The sequence below is a fragment of the Hyperoodon ampullatus genome (assembly GCF_949752795.1).
Source record: "Hyperoodon ampullatus genome assembly, chromosome: 4".
NCBI lineage: Eukaryota > Metazoa > Chordata > Mammalia > Artiodactyla > Ziphiidae > Hyperoodon > Hyperoodon ampullatus.
In genome coordinates this window covers 51,846,297-51,867,853 of record NC_136917.1, presented here as the reverse complement: position 1 = coordinate 51,867,853, position 21,557 = coordinate 51,846,297, and the positions used below count along the sequence as shown (strand labels likewise).

The following is a 21,557-nucleotide window of genomic DNA, read 5'->3' as shown; positions in this document are numbered from 1 at the left end:
TAGAAACAAAACACTGGACCCACCAGAGAAAACGGGGCAATAAAAGCATCAGAAATTCAAGTCAGCTATGGAAGAATTACTGTTAGCTGGCAGCTCTCAATTCTAAACAGAAGTGTCCCAGAACCTGTTGGGTTTGACAAAATTTCTTAGAACTGGGGATTTGGGAAGGTTGGACTCCACGGACTTCTATTCCATTTGTTTCCTGCAGAGGGAAATTAGAGTCGATGCATCAAATGAACACCCAAAGAAACATTTAAAAACGTGTTTGACTAGTATTCAGTATGTGAGATTATTAAGTAATAACTTGTCTTCCTAGTTAACCTTGTCCTGGAATATATATAGGTTATTTGTAGCCGCCACTGCTATAATATTTTCTGAAGGATGCCAAGCTGTATGCAAGATCTTTTTGCTAAAGTCCAGACTGTCGACACTGATCTCGTCTTTTCTCCGCTTGCCCCCCACACACACTTTGCGTGGTTTTAGGATAGCTCGGGGTTTGCTGTTTTCCCTCGAGGCCTCAAGGGTAACATCGCGCTTGGTGTTTCGGTCAAACATCCTGAAGAAGTTGTTGTAGGAGCCCGTCATGATGACACTGCAAGGCAGAGAGGAAAAAGGGAGTGACTGAGTGCTACAGACAAAGGCTTTCTAGAGCAAACGACACCACAATGTGGCCAGCTTATGGCACCACACAAGAAACAAACAAGAGATCAAAAACCGCAACAGGCTTTGTAGTGTGACTGTTGAGTTTCTCTGGAATCACTAATAGCAACAAACTCTCTGGCTGGGTGAAGGATCGTGATAACCCTCCTTGTTATTTACCAATAGATTCCTTTTGGTTCTTGGGCTCCATAAATGAGTCCAGTGGTTTTAATGATCCCAGCCCACCTCCCTCACATCAGGATTCTGAGGCTGGAGTGAAGCTATGAGAGTAGGAACACTGAAAACAACCGTCATTGTACTGTGTACATTTAAAGCACGGTTACAGTACGAGGAATTCTGTGTTGCCCGACCGCTAAGGCTTTCTCGCATCAGCACTGCAGGAGGGATGCTGGCAGTATAGCACACATACCAGCATGTTTCCTCCCCCTGCTAAGAACTAGATCTAAATTCAGCCTTTTCCAAAAAATTAGATGCCATCATGGTCTCACTCGGGAAGGGAGTAAACAAAAATTCAATTCTGAAAGGATGTAGGGTAAGGAAATAAGCCTTTGAGGGGACTGACAGATGGTTTCTACCTTTCTACAAGAGTTATCCATTCTCAGGCATATCTACCATTGATTTAGAGAGCAGTGAATGCCAGAGCCTTCCAGAAGCAATGGACTGACTCTTTAATGGTGACAGTTTGGACAAGATGACAGGCTGAGGGAAAGATATCAAGTGGCATTCCCATTGTGGCTGCCCCCTGGAGAGGTGGGCGTGGTCTTGTTTGTGGGTGAGGCTCTGAACTGACTGGCTGGTTAGGATGGGAGAACACGGTGTCTCATCTGGGGTTGGAGAAAGGTGAAGACAAGATTGGGCGACAGCCAAGGGGCTGAGTTTTTAGGTACTTTGTTAGCTGTCCAAGAAATTAACCAAGGGTTAGATTTTGTTATGCTGGCCCAGGAAACTGATGCTGTGAAATGTGTGTTTCTGTCATAGAGCGAGCTAATATTACCTCATCAGGCAGGGTGCTGAGTGCTTTTACCCCAGACTTCATTTACTCTTCCTTCATCCCATGTAAGGGATTTACACAGGAGGAAAAGTGAGTGACTTGTACAGTGTCACACATCTAATAAGTAGCCAAGTCAGGTCTCCAGCCCACATCTGCCTGACTCTGGGGCACAAGCATTCAGCCACTTGGCCTCACTACTTCCCATGCACTGACCTTTGCTTCCCTCACCATGACCCGACTTGTTTTTAAACAGTAAGAGAAAGTCTTTTCTGGGAAAATAATCTCAACCTTATCTGGACCAAGAATAACATTTTCTCATTTATGGAAAGAAACTGTAATGCAGTGGAAAGCATGTTGATTTTAGGATTCAAACTCTTCCTCTTGTCTCTACTGCTTACTAGTTCATGAGCTTGGGCAGATTACTTTATCTGGCTGAGCCTCAGTTTCCTCAACTGGAAAATGGGGATGGTGAAAACAATCTTGATGGATTGTGGTCAGGATTAAAAAACATGATGTGTGTGAAAGTACCTAGTAAGTACAGTTTTTGAATCTTGGTTAAGATAGGAGGGAAACTGGAACAATAACAACCACAAGTATTAAAAAAAAACCTATTCTTAATAAACAATGAATAAATGACAGCTGGAAATGAAAGTAAATAAAATAATAGGGCTGGGCTAGCTTCTTTTCCCCTCGAGGGCCTTTGTTAATATGTCACAGTTGCTCTGCCCTCTACCTACTGGGCAGTGTGACATGCGTCCTCTGCCACGTGGTGATTCCTTCCAGGCCTAAGTGGAAGGCTGATTTTGGATCACTGACAAAAAAAAGCCCAACAAGGGTCACAGAGGGAGAGCCTGCACTCACTAAGAGCTCGACTCTCTGAGTGCTTTGCCGTGATAGAATTTCCCTGCTTCCAAACACTACTGCTGATGCCGCCTTCATTGAGGAACAGCCCCTGGTAGCCTGTGCTTACTTCTCCAGGAAATCAGAGAGTCATCTGTAATATTTGTCAAACCAAAAAGAAACTAAGGGGAGGTAATAGGAAGTACTGTTGAAATCAAAGGCCTTAAAACAGTCATAAATCACTTTCAGGACATGTGATAAATGAGGCCGAGTAGAATTCGGTTAATGAACCACCAGGGCCTTTGGCCAGGTCTATACTGGAAGCTTCAAGGAATAATTTTCCATCTAGAAAGCACACTCTGCAGTCATCTGAACTATTCATGCTGGATATTTGCTGGTGGAGCTTCATTTTAGGCATGTTGACCCAGCTCTGGGAGTGTCTTGTGTGTACAAGGTAGGAATTTCTTTCTTTCTTTTTTTTTTTTTTTTTTGCAGTACACGGGCCTCTCACTGTTGTGGCCTCTCCCGTTGCGGAACACAGGCTCCGGATGCGCAGGCTCGGCGGCCATGGCTCACGGGTCCAGCCGCTCCGCGGCATGTGGGATCTTCCCGGACTGGGGCACGAACCCGTGTCCCCTGCATCGGCAGGCAGACTCTCAACCACTGCGCCACCAGGGAAGCCCCAAGGTAGGATTTTCTTGAGGTTAAGTGGTCACCTGAGCCAGTCCTGAAAGAGGAGTCAAGGGTGTCACTCATCCCTCCCTCCTTTCCAGGCCTGCCTCAAGGGTCATCCAGTGGTCCACACAGTGCGTCTCTGCCAGGCCTCGGGGCTGATTTTGATCTCCCTTTGGTTGCACCCTGCTTAGGATACACAGCCCAGGGCCTTTGCAAGGAGAGGGACCACCTTTGGAAAGTTCCCAGCCACACAGACCTTTCTTACCTGTCTGACCCATTCCACACACATTCAAATTTATCAAAAATGCAGTCATTTTCGTAGAGGGAGCACAGCTTGCTGCGGAGGTAGTCGTGAACCTGGTTGTGGGGGAGGACACATTAAGAGGGTGTTATTATTATTATTATTATTTTTGCTGTACGCAGGCCTCTCACTGTTGTGGCCTCTCCCGTTGCGGAGCACAGGCTCCGGACGCGCAGGCTCAGTGGCCATGGTTCATGGGCCCAGCTGCTCCGCGGCATGTGGGATCTTCCCGGACCGGGGCACGAACCCACGCCCCCCCACATCGGCAGGTGGACTTTCAACCACTGCGCCACCAGGGAAGCCCAAAGGGTGTTATTATTTTTAAAAATGATTTCTCTGTGTGAAGCTCCTCTTTGGATGTGAGCTGTTAATTCTTTCAGTGTAAATGTGGCTTGAATCGGATGGTCTCAGATCTGAACCCAGGTGTGGCCCTTTTCAGCCTTGGGACATTAAGATGAGTCGGTGAGCTGCTTACACAGCTAGTGTGGATTAAACAAGCTTGCTTACATAGATGGTGGCATAGAGCAGGGCCCATTAAGCGGGAGAGTCCCATTTTCTAAGCTGCTTTAGAGGACACCGTTCATTCAGCTTTTTATTCGACAAATATTTATTGAATGCCTGCTATGTGGTTGGGAGAGACCCATGAACAGAATACCCTTGGGGGTGCTTTCCTCCTAGTGTTGGGGAAGAGACTGTATAACCAAGTAAATATATAAGATATTTTAGATGGTTGGTGATAAAGATATAGAGAAAAAAACATGGAAAAAGGGAGTGGGAGTATTATTTTATACAGGGTGAGTAGTCAAGGGTTCACCTGAGGTGGCGGCATTGGAGCAGAAGCCTGAAAGAAATGAAGGCACCTCAGTGGTATCTGGGGGAAAGGCTTTCCAAGCATGGGGAACAGCAAATGTAAAGGCCCAGAGGCAGGAGTCCTGGAGGCGGTGCGGTGGAGGGTGGCAACGAGCGGAGTGTGGAGGCCTCAGCGTGTGCTCACCAGTTCCCGTAGGCCCCTTACTCTGAGTGATGTGAAAGACTTCACAGAAAGGATGCTGAGCCTGCTGTGTCGTGAAAGAGTGTAAGCCTGCAGGGCCAAAGGCAGGGAGGCTAGGTACAACCTGGGTGATAGATGACGGCTTGGACCAGAGCGGGCAGTGGTGGGAGGTGGTCGGATTCTCGACATGTTTGGAAGGAGAGCTGATGGGTCTTGGGGATGGATCCACTGAAGTGTGGAGAGGAAAACAGGAGTCAAAGAGGGCTCCTGCATCTTTCTCTTGAGCAAGTGGAAAGATGGAGTTGCCACGTGCATTTTGGGGATCTATAATTTGGAGATGTCTATGCAAAGGGAGCTCATCCAGTAGACTCTGATGTGATGTGCGTGGCACAGCCCTGGAGTATGCAGCAGTTTTCTCTTGCTTCTATTTTTCAGTGAAATAAGAAGCAAGGTTATGAGCTGAGAGTGAGGAAGGGGAGTGGGTAGCTGGGAAACAGTGCAGGGTTTCTGGAAGGCGCCAAGGGCCACTTGAAGTTGTTGGATGTGAATTTTAAATGCATCTGGTCAGCATGATTGGGGTGTTTTTCTCCAGCTGCATTCAGCAACTCAGGTGAAGATGGCAAATAGGCAGAGGATGAGGGCTTGGAGGGTAGTAATCCGGGTACAATTTTGAATTCTTCCTGAGCTCTGTCATAGGGACTGGTAATTATAACAGGCATACATAATATGCCAGCTTGTTATTATTAGCCAGGCGCTTTATCCATAGAATCTTAGTTCATCTCTAACATCATCTTAGGATGTAGGTGTTGTCATTCTCTTTGCTTTAACAGAGGATGAAGTACCAGGTATGACACCATTTGTCCGAGATCACACAGGAAAGGAAATGACAGAATGGGAAGTGAACCCGGGATCTGGAGCACACACACACACACACTTTTGCCTTCTCTAGCAATCTACCTCCCACTGGCTGTGCCTCATTGGCCTCGCCTTACGTGGGGTCTCAGTCCTAGACAGGAGCTGGGAACTGAGGTGAGGCCGAGAGGGAGCTGAAATTGGGTGAAGGCAGAGGGACGTTAGGAAAAGCACTGTTTGACTTTGTTTAGATGGACAGTGATGGTTCACTCTCCCTTTTCCTGCAGCCTAGGCCCCTCTCCTCCCTTGACCCCAGAGTTCTGTTGGATGCTGAGCTCAGAGGCTCAGCTGTGTGCTTAGCACTGGGCAGAGGAATGAGGTCAGATTCATTCTTTGTTCCATTAGATGTTCCGGGTATTTGAAAAGCTCTCTGAGTTATTTGGACAGTGTAAGGATTTCTAAGTCTGCAAATTAATTTCCTCCACCTTTACTCTCTTGTTCCCAAACAAACAGTTCTGGGCCTTGTCAGGGTATCTGCTTCAGTGCTATAGTGACAAGAGAATCCATCTGCAGCTGGGCTTTTGGCTTTGTTAGGTAATGGGATGTAAGGGCGAGGCTTGTGTCTTGAGCTTGGGAACTCTGCTATAAATTAAGACATTGTCCTTCCCTTCCTCCACCTTTTGTGCATATCGGAAGTGGCTCAGATCTGATCTGGAAGGCGATTTTGTTTGTAGGGCCATTTCTGCTTGTTGAAGATCTCTAGTTATCATTAAGAATCCTTGAGCAAAGCAGAAGAGAGTCCTGGGCCAAAGAGAGAGCTGATTCCAGGTCTTGACAAACTTTTTCTATAAAGGCCCAGATAGTAAATAATTATACTTTGTGGGCCATAGAGCAACCAGCCAACTCTACCCTTGTCATGCAAAAGCAGCTATAAGACATAAACAAATGAGTGGGCGTTGTGTTCCAATAAAACTTTATTTACAAAGATAGGTGGCAGGCAGGATTGGCCTCTGAGTCATGGTTTGCCTCACCCTGGTCTTGACTATAATTCCCCCTCTCCCAAATCAGCACGGACTATTTCCTTGGAAGAAAGGGATGGTGGAGGTTAAGGGCATAAATTGGGGGCCGAACTTTTCTTCTGATGGTTGGAGGACCCTGACCTCAAGAATCCATCTCTTTTCTAGAAAGCAAACCTGATTCTTGCCTCTTCTTGATTTTATCATTGACTTGCTTCCAAGTTCTGTGTAGTAGAGGGAGAAGAGGAAGAGGAGTGGGGCTTCTGAAGGGGAAGGATGTCAAGATGCAACTAGTGCAGTGGACAAGGGGAGCCACATTGATTATCCCTGTAGTCCAGATCGCCTACTGTTTGAAAGAAAAAGGCAAAATTGAGCCTCTTTTCAATCTTGTCTCCCCCTACTGCTTCCTCTTACCTGTTACGGAGCACTTTTTTTCATTATTTTCCTGAGACCTTTTATTTATGTATGTATTTGATGCACCATTTTTTTTTAAGTTTAGCAGATTTAAAATGTTTGTTGTGTTAATTTCAGGTGTATAGCAAAGTGATTCCCTTATATACACATATATATATATATATAATTTTTTTTTTCAGATTCTTTTCCCATATAGGTTATTACAGGATATTGAGTAGAGTTCCCTGTGCTATATATACAGTAGGTCCGTGCTGGTTATCTATCTTATATATAGTACTGTGTGTGTATGTCACTCCCAAACTCTCAATCCATCCCTCCCCCACTCCCTCTCCCCCTTAGCAGCCACAGGTCTGTTCTCTGGAGTCTGTTTCTGTTTTGTAGATAAGTTCATTTGTGTCATATTTTAGATTCCCCAAATAAGTGATATCCTATGATATTTGTGTTTCTCTGACTGACTCCACTTAGCATGATAATCTCTAGGTCCATCCATGTTGCTGCAAATGGCATTATTTCATTCTTTTCTAGGCTTATTGATATTCCATTATATATACATGTATCACATCTTCTTTATCCATTCCTCATCGACAGATGATGGACATTTAGGTCACTTTCATGTCTTGGCTATTGTAAATAGTGCTGCAGTGAACATCGGGGTGCATGTATCTTTTCATATTACAGTTTTCTCTGGATATATTCCCGAGAGTGGGATTGACAGATCATAGGGTAACTCTAGTTTTAGTTTTGAAAGGAACCTTCAGACTGTTCTCCATAGCGGCTGTACCTGTTTACATTCCTACCAACAGTATGGAGCAGTTCTGGGAGGTTCCTGATTACCTCCAACTGAGGGCCTCTACAGGAAAAGATGATCTATTACACTATGAAGGTATGTTGCATATATATTGTTGTAAAAAAAAAACAAAACAAAACACTTAGGCAGAGAAGATGGACTTTTTTCCCATCAGAGGAGAGAAAAAGGTAAGATACAGACATGAGAAACAAACATCTAGAGAGCAGAGTGAGGGAAAACTTGACTCGTGGTCCTATTTGATGCTTCTCTCTTCATGTTGCAAAAATTGTTTCTATGCTATGTTCCTCTGAGCTTGGGGATGGCCTTCCTGACACTAAGCTGAGTCTCCCAACACAGTGGTTCTCAAATCATGTACTTGTGGGAGCCTGCTATTGTATAGTTGATAGACCACTGTGAGGCCTAGCACGATTAAACTCTGTTGGTTTGTTCTCCTATTTCAGGGGTTGACAAACTTTTCCTGTAAAGGATCACACAGTAAATATTTTAGGCTTTGTGAGCCACGTGGTGTCTGTCACGATGACCCAACTCTGCCGTTGTGGCATGAAAACAGCCATAGGTAATAGGTAAATGATCAGGTGTGGCTGTATTTCAATAAAACTGCTTTTACAAAAACAGATGGGGGGCTGGATTTGGCTCCACAGGTCAGTTTGTCAACCCCTGTTCTATAGGAAAACGTGAACATAGCTCATCATACTTAAGTCTACAGCTTCTTATTCCCAGAAACATGCTTGAGATCAGTTGATGGATGTATGAAGATACAAAAGAGTATGTTCATGTAGCAATCACGTAAGAGTATCTATCACCTGTCTCCCTGCCCAGGGAAGGCAGTAGTAATTGATGATGGAATTCCTTCCCACCAGACCAGTCCTTACAATTTTTTTCAACAGTGTTCCACACACTCACTCACTCAGTTTGTTTACCATCTTTGATATACTATATTACCATCTGATACAGTATATAAACTTAACTAAATTGCTTTGAAATATGTCATCTAAAATAAGTTAAATAATTTTTGTAGTATTTAATTTCAATAATGGGCTATGAGAGCTCTTGCTCAGTGTTCTACTAGGTAAACATGGTTTGAGAACCATGATCTTAAAATGCTGATGATTTCATGTCACAGCTAGCTAGCTTTGTTCTAAAAGTCTTTCCCTAAAATAAAAGTAGTAATTACTACTTAAGTTTATATACTGTATCATATAGCCTAATCTACTTTTCTCTAAGCACGGCTCTCCAGCAGGCCACATCCCTGTCAGGTTCTAGTTCCCACTGCCATCGCTTTCGTACTAAGGGATGTAACACCAGATGGTTTGACTGCACAGCTGGAGGGGGACACTCCTGTTTGCTCTAGCCCTGTGCTGAAGATGAGGGCTGTGAGCGGGAGCCTGAGGGCAGCATGTGGGGGACAATGAGAACGCAAACACACAGGGGATGCTACTTGAACCACAGGGGTAACCAAACTACCTCGACCACATCTGTGGTCTTGAATTCTGGCCCCCAAACCTTTTTACAGCTTCACGGTCAGCCATCAAAGTCCTCAGCGTCCTCAACCTCCTCTCTCAACGTTTCCTGCTTCTCCTGAGGCAACTCACATGGCGGCTGGACTTCTGCCCTCATGTGCCAAGGTGGGTGGGCTCTGTGCTGCTCAGGACAGTCATCATTCCTGTCTCGGGTCCTCAGCTCCTTCCAAGTCATGCCATCCCACATGACTTCCTGCTACCCATCCTTCTTACAGTCAGCAACAGTTCTCAGCCCCTCTACCCCATTCCTGGAGGCCATCTAGTGCCTCAATCTCCCTTCCATCGCCATCCCTGCCATCATTCTTAGCGATTCGAATACTCTGGACTCTTGGTTACTTGGCCTCATCATTTTCAGTATGTTTTGTCCTTTGCTTTCTGGGTCATATTATGAGCCTTGTCATTACTATAACTGTATTTGTTTAGTAAGTATCACTCTTGCTACTTCCTATCAATTCTTCATTCCCCTTATAACCTACCTTAGATTCAGCCATCCATCATTCCAATCAATCAATCACTCCCTTAATAGATACCTTCAACAAACTTGCTTTTCTCCCTCCTTCCATTGTACTCCCTTGGCAAAACCCCATCACTGGTTAAATCTAACTTTCTGCTCTTCCTTACCTATACCAAGCAGGTGAATGTGGCTGGGAAAAAACACACAATCACACAGATTAGTCTCACTTTAAATCAATAATATAAACGTCAAGTGGATCCCTGAGCAACCCTACCATACTGCCCTAGTCAATTCACTCTCTTAGACGAGTTTTACACTTTTCCTTCTCACTCAGCTAATGACCTTCTTATTTTACTGGAAAATAGAAGCAATAAGAAGAAACCATCTGTATGTTCCCATCACAAAATTGACAAACCTACTGCATCTGTAGCTATTTACTCTTTTCTCTTTCCTTTGATGGATGAATTGCCCACCTCATCTAAGTCCAATTCTGCAGTGGAATCTATTCCCTTGAGAAGTTGACTGCTTCAATTAATTATCTCCCTCTCTACGAGCTTACTCCTATCAGCATAAAACAAGCTGTGATGACTTCCTCAATCCTGCATTCCGTTCCAGCTGCTACCCCATTTCTCTATTCCTCTTCAGAACAAAATCTCTTTCAAAATTCCACTACAGGGCTTCCCTGGTGGTGCAGTGGTTAAGAACCTGCCCGCCAATGCAGGAGACATGGGTTCAAGCCCTGGTCGACCCCACATGCCACAGAGCAACTAAGCCCGTGCGCCACAACTACTGAGCCCACATGCCTGGAGCCCGTGCTCCGCAACAAGAGAAGCCACCGCAATGAGAACCCTGTGCACCACAAAGAAGAGTAGCCCCCTGCTCACTGCAACTAGAGAAAGCCCGCACAGCAATGAAGACCCAAAGCAGCCAAAATTAAATAACTTAAATAAATAAATTTAAAAAATGTTCACTACATTTCCCATGCTCTAGTTATAGTCTCTCTTGAACCCACTCCAATCAGACATTCATTCCTACCACTTCACCTATAACTCTTTAATTAAGGTGCCTGATCATCTCCATGTTACGAAATCCAACTGGCCATTTCTCAGTCCTTCCTTGATTCAGCAACAGCATACGGCAGTTGGTGACTTCTTCCTCCTCGAGACAGTTTCTTCACTTGGCTTCCAGGACTCCTCTCAGTTTCCATCCTACCTCACTGGCACCTTCTGCAGTCTCTCTTGCCAAATCCGTTTCCTCTCCCCAGCCTGTAAACACTGGGGCCTCAGGGCATGGTTCTTGACCTTTCCTCTAGGCTAGATCTATCCAGACTTACACTGAACTGTCTACCTGCTATTTCTGGATGTTCAACTCGCTCAACATGTCTTTTATTCTTCTGCTTTGTAAGCCTTTGCAGGCAGGGGCTGATTTGGAACCCCTGAAGAAGTGCCCAATCTACATACTAGTGGGTGGTGGTCTGTACCTGGTAAGTCTCGATGGGGCGGTTTTCCATGTTGAGATCCCAAACTTTGACCGTCAGATAGTCTCTGGTCATGATATACCTCCCACTGTGGCTGAACTTCACATCCGAAATCGAAGAGATGATTTCAGAGAAAAACGACCTGTTGCTTGGATCTTCCGGCTCTTCAAAAACTGCAGAACAAAAGCAAAACAAGACAAATTTAGTACATCCTTATCAGCTGATGCTAACGTGTTTGGGCCAGCTAGAAAGCCAACAGTCTAACCTGGAGTAGGGCTGGAATCTGTAGAATATAAGTTGCTAACAGAACTGTCAGCTCCCTGGCAGCAGAACAACCTGTCACTGGTTTCTATATTTTGTTTCTCATGGAAGGACTCCCATGGGACTTGTCACATCCACAGATCTGGCACTGACGGTTCACAAGCTCCAGGTCTATGTATCTGACTCTTTCACTTTTCCCCATGGTTCCTGGGTATCACTGCATATACTATAACCTGTAGTCATCTTACACACTTAAAATTTTGTTTATGCCTTTTTTTGAGATATAATTCACATACCATAAAATTTACTCATCTAAGTTTTATAGTTTGGTGGGTTTTTTTTAGTATAATCATGCAACCATAAACAAAGTCTAAATTTAGGACATTTTCATTACCTCATCCCGTGTAAAAAACCCACAACTCCATTCCCATTAGCAGTTACTCCCCATTACCTATTCCTGCAGCCCCAGGCAACCACTAATCTATTTTCTTGTTTTATGAAATTGCCTATTCTAGAAATGTCACACAAATGGAATCATTCTCCCTCTGTGTGTGTGTGTGTGTGTGTATATATATATATATATATATATTCTTTTGTGGTGACTGGCTTCCTTCCCTTAGTGTAATGTTCTCAAGGTTCATCCATGTTGTGGCATGATTCATTCCTTTTTATGGCTGAATAATACTCCATTGTATGGCTATATTACATTTTGTTTATCCATTCATCAGTTGATGGGCATTTGGGTTGTTTCTACTTTTTCGCTATTATGAATAATGCGGCTATGAATAAACACAAATTTTTGTGTGGACCTATGTATACGTATCTCTTGGATCATGGTGCTTAATAGTGGGACTTTACTGCCAGACTGCCTTGGGCTTAAGGTCAGACTACCATTGACTAGTTGTGTGACCTTGGGCAAGTTACTTAACTTTTCTGTGCCTCAGTTGCATAGGTAAACTCTGGCTACAACGTCTTTTGTATATATTTTCCATTTGCTCTGGTATCTAGCTGCTTATTATTTCATTCAACAGATTCAGCTGAATAAAAGACACTGAAGCTTATTGTAAGCTGCCTTAATTCATCCTTCTAACCTTGTTTTTGAACTTCTCTCGTTCAAATTGGATGTGCAAAATACATCTTGATGTTTCCCATCTTTATGCCCTGCCTGATCATTCCTCCTTCATTGTGTCCCATTTTGCTTGATTCATATGTCTCATCTTTTACATGTTATTTTAGCCCCAGATGATCTTTTATTTTCTCTGAAGCCCCATCACACTTGGTCTGGCCTGTTCACTTAGCATTTGCTCAGGTATTCTCCCAATGAAAGCATCATTTCTCACATTAGCATTTAACAATCCATGGCTTATCTCAACTAGGAATGTGTGCTTCTTGAAGGCAGGATTTTGTTTTTTCTTTTCTTTGTACTGAGACTCTTGCACATAAATATTCAATAAATAGTTGTTGCTTGATTGGAACCAAAGCCAGATAAATTAATGAAATCTTTGCCTTCTGGGTGCTTAGCATGTATGATGTTGAGCTATACATATTTGCCTACATTTAATTATTTTTGATCTATAGTAATGGCAATTGAGTATGGTTCCACTTAATAAGCGTTTCTATTACAATTTTAGGCTGAACCAAACATCAGTCTTCAGGTCACTGAGTAACTCATCCCCCAAGGCTTCCTCTTTCCTGCCCACTCAACACACTCACAGAGTCATTATCAAATCCTATGTAGAAAATCTATAGGCGGAGACGAGATGGTGGAGAAGAAGGATGTGAGCTCATCTCTTCTTACAAAAACAGCAAGATCACAACTAACTGCAGAACAACCATCAACCAAAGTGATGGAACCTATCAAAAAAGATATCCTACATCTGAAGACAAAGAAGAAGCCACGACAAGACGGTAGGAGGAGCACAGCCACGGTAAGATCAAACTCCATACCTGCTGGGTGGGTGACCCACAAACTGGAAAATAATTTTACTACAGAAATTCTGCCACAGGAGTGAAAGTTCTAAGCCCCACATCAACCTCCCCAGCCTGGGGGTCTGGCAACAGAAGGAGGAGCCCCAAAGAATCTGGCTTTGAGGGTCAGCAGGGTTTGACCACAGGAATTCCACAGGACTGGGGGAAACAGAAACTCCCCTCTTGGAGGGCACAGAAACCCCACTCTTGTGTGCACCAGGACCCAGGGAAAAAAGCAGTGGCTTCATAAAAGCCTAAGCCAGACTTACCTGCTAGTACTGGAGGGGCTCCTGCAGAGGCAGGGGGCAGCTGTGGCTCACTGCAGGGACAAAGACACTGGCGGTGGTAGTTCTGGGGAGTACTCATTTGTGTGAGCCCTCCCAGAGGCCACCATTTTCTCACCAAGACCTGGCACCACCCAACAGCCTGTAGGCTCCAGTGCTGGGATGCCTCATGCCAAACAACCAACATGGCAGGAACACAGCCACACCCATCAGCAGACAGGCTGCTTAAAGTCTTCCTGAGCACACAGCTGCTTGCTAAACACACCATCTGACATGTCTCTGTCCACCAGAGGGACCTGCACCAGGAAACCTGCACAAGCCTCTTAGACAGCCTCATCCACCAGGAGGTCTACCTTGGGGCCTGGAATTACTATTTTAAAATTTTTAAGTTTGCATGAGATAGAGTTTAATAAGTGGAGTTTTGCTATGTAAGGTAGCTTTACTCTAAATTAGGAATAGATGTTTGATAACTGATTGTTTTTCTATGTTGAATTTTAATCTCTAAAGGCGAACTTAAAGAGTCAAGGGAACTTCCTAAATAGTTGGTAAGCATTAGACAGTCACAGGGGACACCACCTCTTATGTGCTTTAAATATCAGGAAATTAGATCAGGACTTGAAGGGTATTTACTAAACACATTTTTCAAAATACGTGTTTTAGCTAACGCTAAAAAGACCAAGGGTCTGTATTACAGGGAACCTCAACTACTCTAAGGGCAAGGCGGGGGGGACGCTGTCAGTAGGAAATGGGGAGGAAATATCAGGAGATGTGAGTTAAATTGCCTTGACATGATGAAGGTTGCTGTGAGAGCCATCAGATCTATTTTTTTCATTTTCAAACTGATCTTGGGAATTGAGTGGGATTTTTTTTTGTTTGTTTTGTTTTTTAAAAAAGAGCTTAAAGATCAAGAGAATGCTTAACAAAAACAAAATCAGAAATGCTTCCCTCGGGAAATGTTTTGGCTAATTCTCATACTGAACTCTGTCTTGTTTTTTCCGTAATTGTGCTAAGTTTCAGAGCCTGGGTAGTGAGCTGGTGGTCTCTACCGAGAAGGGAGTCTAGAGGATTTATTTTGCATTTGTAAGGCAAGAGAGAATTTCTCTAATATTATGTGAACTATTGCTTATTTTAAACTGGTAGTCTAGTATAATTTTCCCTGATGTAAGTGATATTTTTTCCTCTAGCAACAAAGTATTCTCTAATTTCCAGTAGTTTGTGAAGTTGGGGCTGAAGTATCTCAATGTGAACATCTTTCTCAAATTTAAACTAGCTATTTGAACTTTAAAAGATAACTCTAAATTAGCTGTAACTATTTAGGAAAACATTTGCAAATATCTAATTTAATGAGGACATACAATTCATTATTAATAAAATCTTTTTACACTGTAGTTTGAATTAATGTATTTTATATTTTGCAGTAAAACGTAACTCAGATTTCTACAGGCCTTAAAACCACAGACAGTGGTTCCTATTTGAATTGTCTTCTGTAACAGATTTCAATAAAATTGGACCAACTTAAAAAAAAAAATCACAAGAGAAAAGAACAAAAGAGGAAGGGGAGAAAAAAAGACCTACATAAACAAATCCCAAACAATTAACAAAATGGCAATAAGAACATACATATTGATAATTACCTAATATATAAATGGATTAAGTGCCTCAACCAAAAGACATGGACTGGCTGAATGGATACAAAAACAAGACCCATATATATGCTGTCTACAAGAGACCCAATTCAGATCTAGGGACTCATACAGACTGAGTGTGAGGGGGTAGAAAAAGATATTCCATGCAAATGGAAATCAAAAGAAAGCTGGAGTAGCAATACTCATATCAGACAAAATAGACTTTAAAATAAAAACTGTTACAAGAGATGAAGAAGGACACTACATAATGATCAGGGGATCAAGCCAAGAAGAAGATATAACAATTATATATGCACCCACCATAGGATTACCTCAATACATAAGGCAAATGCTAACAGCTATAAAAGAGGAAATCGACAGTAATACAATAATAGTGGGGGACTTTAACACCTCACTTACACCAATGGACAGATCATCAAAACAGAGGAAACACAAGCTTTAAATGACACAATAGACCATATAGATTTAACTGATATTTTTAGGACAGTCCATCCAAAAACAGCAGATTACACTTTCTTCTCAAGTGCACATGGAACATTCTTCAGGATAGATCACATCTTGGGTCACAAATCAAACTTCAGTAAATTTAAGAAAATTGAAATCATATCAAGCACCTTTTTTGACCACAATGCTATGAGGCTAGAAATCAATTATAAGAAAAAAAACTGTAAAAAACACAAACACATGGGGACTAAACAATATGCTACTAACAACCAATAGATCACTGAAGAAATCAAAGAAGAAATAAAAAAATACCTAGAGACAAATGAAAGCACAATGATCCAAAACCCATGGGATGCAGTAAAAGCAGTTCTAAGATGGAAGTTTATAGCAATACAATCTTACCTCAGGAAACAAGAAAAATCTCAAATAAACAACCTAAACTTACACCTAAAGGAACTAGAGAAAGAACAACAAACAAAACCCAAAGTTAGTAGAAGGAAAGAAATCATAAAGATCAGAGCAGAAATAAATGAAACAGAAACAAAGAAAACAATAGGAAAGATCAATAAAACTAAAAGCTGGTTCTTTGAGAAGATAAACAAAATTGATAAACCTTTAGCCAGACTCATCAAGAGAAAAAGGCAGGGGGCTCAAATCAATAAAATTAGAAATGAAAAAGGAGAAGTTACAATGGATACCGCAGAAATGCAAGAGACTCTATGCCAATAAAACGGACAACCTAGAAGAAATGGACAAATGCTTAGAGAGGTACAATCTCCCAAGACTGGACCAGGAAGAAATAGAAAATATGAACAGATCAGTCATAAGTAATGAAATTGAACCTGTGATTTAAAAACTTCCAACAAACAAAGTCCAGGACCAGATGGCTTCACAGGAAAATTCTATCAAACATTTAGAGAAGAGTTAACACCTATCCTTCTGAGACTCTTCCAAAAAATTGCAGAGGAAGGAACACTCCCAAGCTCATTCTATGAGGCCACCATCACCCTGATACCAAAACCAGACAAAGATACCACGAAAAAGTGCTGTTTACAATAATCAAGACATGGAAGCAGCCTAAATGTCCATCATCTGTCGATGATGAATGGATAAAGAAGATGTAGTACATATATATAATGGAGTATCACTAAGCCTAAAAAAGAATGAAATAATGCCATTTGCAGCAACATGGATGGACCTAGAGATTATCATGCTAAGTGGAGTCAGAGAAAAACAAATATCATAGGATATCGCTTATATGTGGAATCTAAAATATGATACAAATGAACTTATTTACAAGACAGATACAGACTCACAGACATAGAAAACAAACTTATGGTTACCAAAGGGGAAAGGGAGGGGAAGGATAAATTGAGAGTTTGGGATCGACATATACACTCTACTATATTTAAAATAGATAACCAACAAGGACCTACTGTGTAACACAGGGAACTCTGCTCAATATTATGTAATAACCTAAATGGGAAAAGAATTTGAAAAAGAATAGATACATGTACATGTATAACAATCACTTTGCTGTACACGTGAAACTAGCACAACATTGTTAATCAACTATACCTCAATATAAAATAAAAAAATTTAAAAAACCCAAATTCTTTGTAGAAAATCTAATATAATCTAATATAATGGGTTGTCTTTCAAACCTTGCTGAATTAAACCGTAAGTCAAACCAAAATACTAATTTTCACAGAACCATTGAAAAGAACAACAAAAAAACTGATCAATCAGAATTGAACTTGAGAAGTATAAAACCTATTGAAACAGAAAAACATGAAGTCAATACAGTCTCTGACCCCTTGTCTCAGTCTGTGCCCGTTTCCCTTGGACTTCGATGGAGCACTAATGAAGGCCCCTGGACTCTGATTGGTATCTCAGAGTTGAGAACTAGATTTTCACCTTAGTTTCTATTCAACGTAATCTCATTAGGACTGGGGACTTAGAAACTCCACGCATGCCCCCTACAAACATCCCCATAGAGAGAGGAATGGGGGCCCTGTGGCTTGGTCACCCCTTACCCAGTGTTTCTGCAAGGCCAGCTTGAGGCAGTAAGTCGGAAGGGCTCTGGAAGCAGTCAATTCCTGCCTCTGTCATTTACCAGCTGTCCACATTCTATTTACTGCTCTGAGATTCCATTTTCTCAGCTGCAGAGTGGACATGCATGTTGCTTGGCACATAGCAGGTCCTCAATAAATGTCAGTCGCTATTTTTATCATGAAAAGCATGCATTGGTTCTGTATTAGCCAATCATATTTCATTTACTAAGATTCTTGGTGGGGAGGGATAAGTTAGGAGTTTGGGATTAGCAGATACAAACTATATAAAAGATAAATGACAAGGTCCTACTGTATAGCACAGGGAACTATATTCAATATCCTGCAATAAACTATCATGGAAAAGAATATGAAAAAATAATATATATGTAGAACTGAATCACTTTGCTGTACACCTGAAACTAACACAACATTGTAAATTAACTATACTTCAATTAAAAGACTCGAGAATTTGGGACTGAGGACTACAGAACCTGGGGATATTTAAATGAAGTAAAGAATATTTACAAGGTTATACCTAGGACTCTGTTCTCCAAAAGTTTGGCATACCAGCAGGCCAGTGTAGCAACATTGTAAAGCCTTAAAGTGACAGCCCCAGAAAATGGAGGTGAAATGAAAGAAAAATTTTAATCAAGCCATGTATCGCTAATTATTTATGTAGAATGTAGAGGCCAGGATATAGATAACATACCCACCAGCACAGCACTTTGTAGTTCATTACATGTTTATGCTTATCCAATTCTTAATATCAACTTCATGAATTCCTTTCATTCATTCAGCAACAATATTTAATGGTGTCAATAATTACTGTTTATGGGAAGCTTATTATGTTCCAGGCCCTAAGCTTTGCATGTTTTATCTCATTTAATCCTTACAACAATCCTATGAAGTGGGAACCATGATTTCTTATTTTATAGATGTGGAAAACTAAGGCACAGAGAGGCTTTGCAACCTGTCCACAGACAACACAGCAAGACCAAGTAGCTCAACCGAGGAAGAGCTGAATTTTGAACGTGGGTCTATCTAACTTCAAAGTCTCTGTCCTTAATCATGATGCAATTCTGCCTTGTACCATCTACAAGACCTTATTTTAGGAGCTGTAAGAAAATACCAGGGTAGAATCTACATAGCATCATGGAACTATAAAGCTGGAAGGCTCTTTCTTTTTCCTGGCTATTGCACTAAGTATTTTTTATTGTGCATTAATTAGATGAAAGTTAGTGGAAGGGCTCTTAATGCTCTTAGTCCTACTCTAGCCTGTTTACACAGCCCAAGTCCTTAAGAGAATGAATCCATTTCAAACACTTAAGAGCACAGATTCTGTACCAAGGGCTCATGAGTTCAAGCCTTACCCCATCATTAGCAAGTGTAGTTTGGAGGCCCCAGGACTTTGAATGACCCTGTCAACACACCACAAGAAGCCCAGGCCATCAGGTCATCTCTCACCCCTGGATTCTAATCCCCGTGGCCTGTCTGCAATGAGTAAGCCTTTCCTCCCTCTGTCCTTCTCCCCCAGTTTATGTGCACTGACATTTAATATGTATTATTTGTCTTTCCTAATAGAATACAAGCTCTATGAGGGCGGGGGTTTTTGTCTGTTTTGTTCTGCTGTATCCCCTGGAACATAGGAGGTGCTCAGTAAATATGTTAAATGAATGAATACTGATAATCCATTTAAATTTTTAAATGAAAATAATACTTACCTACTAGGTTCCTTTCATGATCTGTTTAACTATCTAAGCGATACTCTATCCACCTGAAATTTGTTTAAGTCCTTGAAAAGTGTGAAAATAATACAAGTCATCTGTAATTCAAGGTTTTCACCAATTCAGGCTGAGCAATCATTTATCAGCTATTTAAGTGTCTTTTATGTGCATGCACACACATGCACTACACTTAGTACGTCACCTAGAACATGAAAAGTATTTGTCGGGTGATACATGCCAGGTCCCGTGCTATATGCCAAGGACACAAGGAACAACACAGACCCCGTCCTACCATCATGGAACTCACAGGCTACAGGAAGAGACAAACATTAAACAATTACAGAATTTTCATTGCAGATGTGAAAAGGTGAGATTTTACTGCTTTCCCAGAGGGGAATAAGGGTGCTGGGGAACCAGCTAGTGGAATGCAAATGGAACATCACTGTGTTCCGTGTAATTTACTGAATGGGTGGTACAATAGTATCCAGTGCTTGAGTGACACATCTTGAGACAAATCAGAACTGGTATTTCTCCTAAAGACCCTTGACTTGGCATTAGAAATCCTGCTGATCTGCAGTGTTCTACCAGTTTCTAGAAAATAAAGACATCAAGAGAAGAAATGAAGAGAACCATGGTAGAGAGAGGAAGCAGCCTTGAAGAAAATCCTAATAGCACAGACCTACTCATTGGGGATGTGTCAGATTCACCAACACGGAGCTTGTGTCTTGGAGACCCCAGTAACAACATTAACAGTGATGATCATGACATCTGCTACCCTTTCTTGGTCCTCCTGCTTTGCATATATTATCCCATTTAATGCTCAAATTTATGAGGAAGGTACTCTCACTGTCCTTATTTATAGATGAGACAGACCAGGAGAGGTTGAGTGGCTTGCCCAGGATCATGCAGGTAGTGAATAGTAGAGGTGGGCTTTCTACTGACCATCTGCCTGTTACCCTGCCACCACAATCTGCCTTTCCTTGCGTTGTCAGTATCATTTCTGTTTAAACAATCAAGTCAAAGTGAGCTCCCTCATCTGTTAGATATACCTGTGCATTCCCACTTCTGTGCCTCTGCTCCTGCTTACCTCCTCCTGTGCCCATCAAGGGATACTGGAAAGAACATCAGACTGGGAGTCAGGGATGCTCGGTTGGAGTCTAGGCTAAACACAAATGAGCCAGCTCTTAATAACACCTGCTATCTGTTGAGCACTTGTGCCGTGTGCTTTACATGTATTAACTCATCTGATATTCACAGATACTCTTTTCCTCTTCCACAAATCAGTACAGTCAGTCAACTGAGGCACAGAGGTTCTATAGCTATTAGGACGCACAGTCAGGATTTGAACTCAGTCTGCTTCTAGCCTATGCTCTTAACCTCTGCCCTACTGCCTCTCATTTGAATGACTGGGCAACCATCAACTCTCTGGCCCTGTTTCCTTGTCTATAATATGAAGGAGGTAGAATTGCCAACCAGGTCCCTCCCAGCTCTTAGATAATAAGAGGTCTACGAATCCCACTGGTCTTGTATTTCAACTACAAGTTTAAAAAAAATTGTCAGTTTTTTATTAATGATATACTCTACCAGGGAAACTAGACACAACTAACTTCTTTTCACAGAGAATAAAACAGCAAATAAAGATGGATAGTGGACACATCACACACACATTTTAAAATAAGTGTTCCATAATTTCAACAAATAAAATGCCCAATTAAGAATTTTCACAGATAATTAGAAAATATATTAAAAAGAACCAAATGGAAATAATAATGAAACAAGGGCAATTAGAACACAATAAATGCATTTAGCCACTAAAGAGAGAATGAGTGAACTAGAATATGTGGAGAATGTATCTCCCTCAAAAGAACAGACTAAAGAATAGAAAGTATAAAGAGATTTCAGGGACACAGGGAATATATGGATAAAGGTTAATTATACGTGTAATTGGAGCTACCAAATGCAAGAAAAAGAGAAAAGAATAGAAAGTATATTTCAAAAAAAGGGATAATTTTCAAAACTAATGAGTTATCTGGACACTATTTTAAAAGCACTACAATCTCCAAGCAGACACACACACACAAACACACACTGTACATCATAGTACAACTGCTAGAAAGCAATGTCAGCTTCCTCTACTAATGCTCATTACTCTAGGCTAGCCTTCCCACAGTGACTTT

General features: G+C 41.8%; 1 protein-coding gene across 4 annotated transcripts in view; it reads right to left on the bottom strand.

The window, feature by feature from the left end:
* Nucleotides 1–312: 312 nt before the first annotated feature.
* The window catches only part of PPP2R2B (protein phosphatase 2 regulatory subunit Bbeta), a gene marked incomplete at both ends in the record, with an annotated part of 453,825 nt that continues 432,580 nt past the window's right edge, over nt 313–21,557 (bottom strand). For all 4 annotated transcript variants that reach the window (XM_079702158.1, XM_079702159.1, XM_079702157.1 and 1 more), the window contains 3 exons: nt 313–592; nt 3,432–3,523; nt 11,003–11,172. In XM_079702158.1, coding sequence (XP_079558284.1) covers nt 313–592; nt 3,432–3,523; nt 11,003–11,172 — 542 coding nt within the window. The remainder of the gene's footprint in view (nt 593–3,431; nt 3,524–11,002; nt 11,173–21,557) is intronic.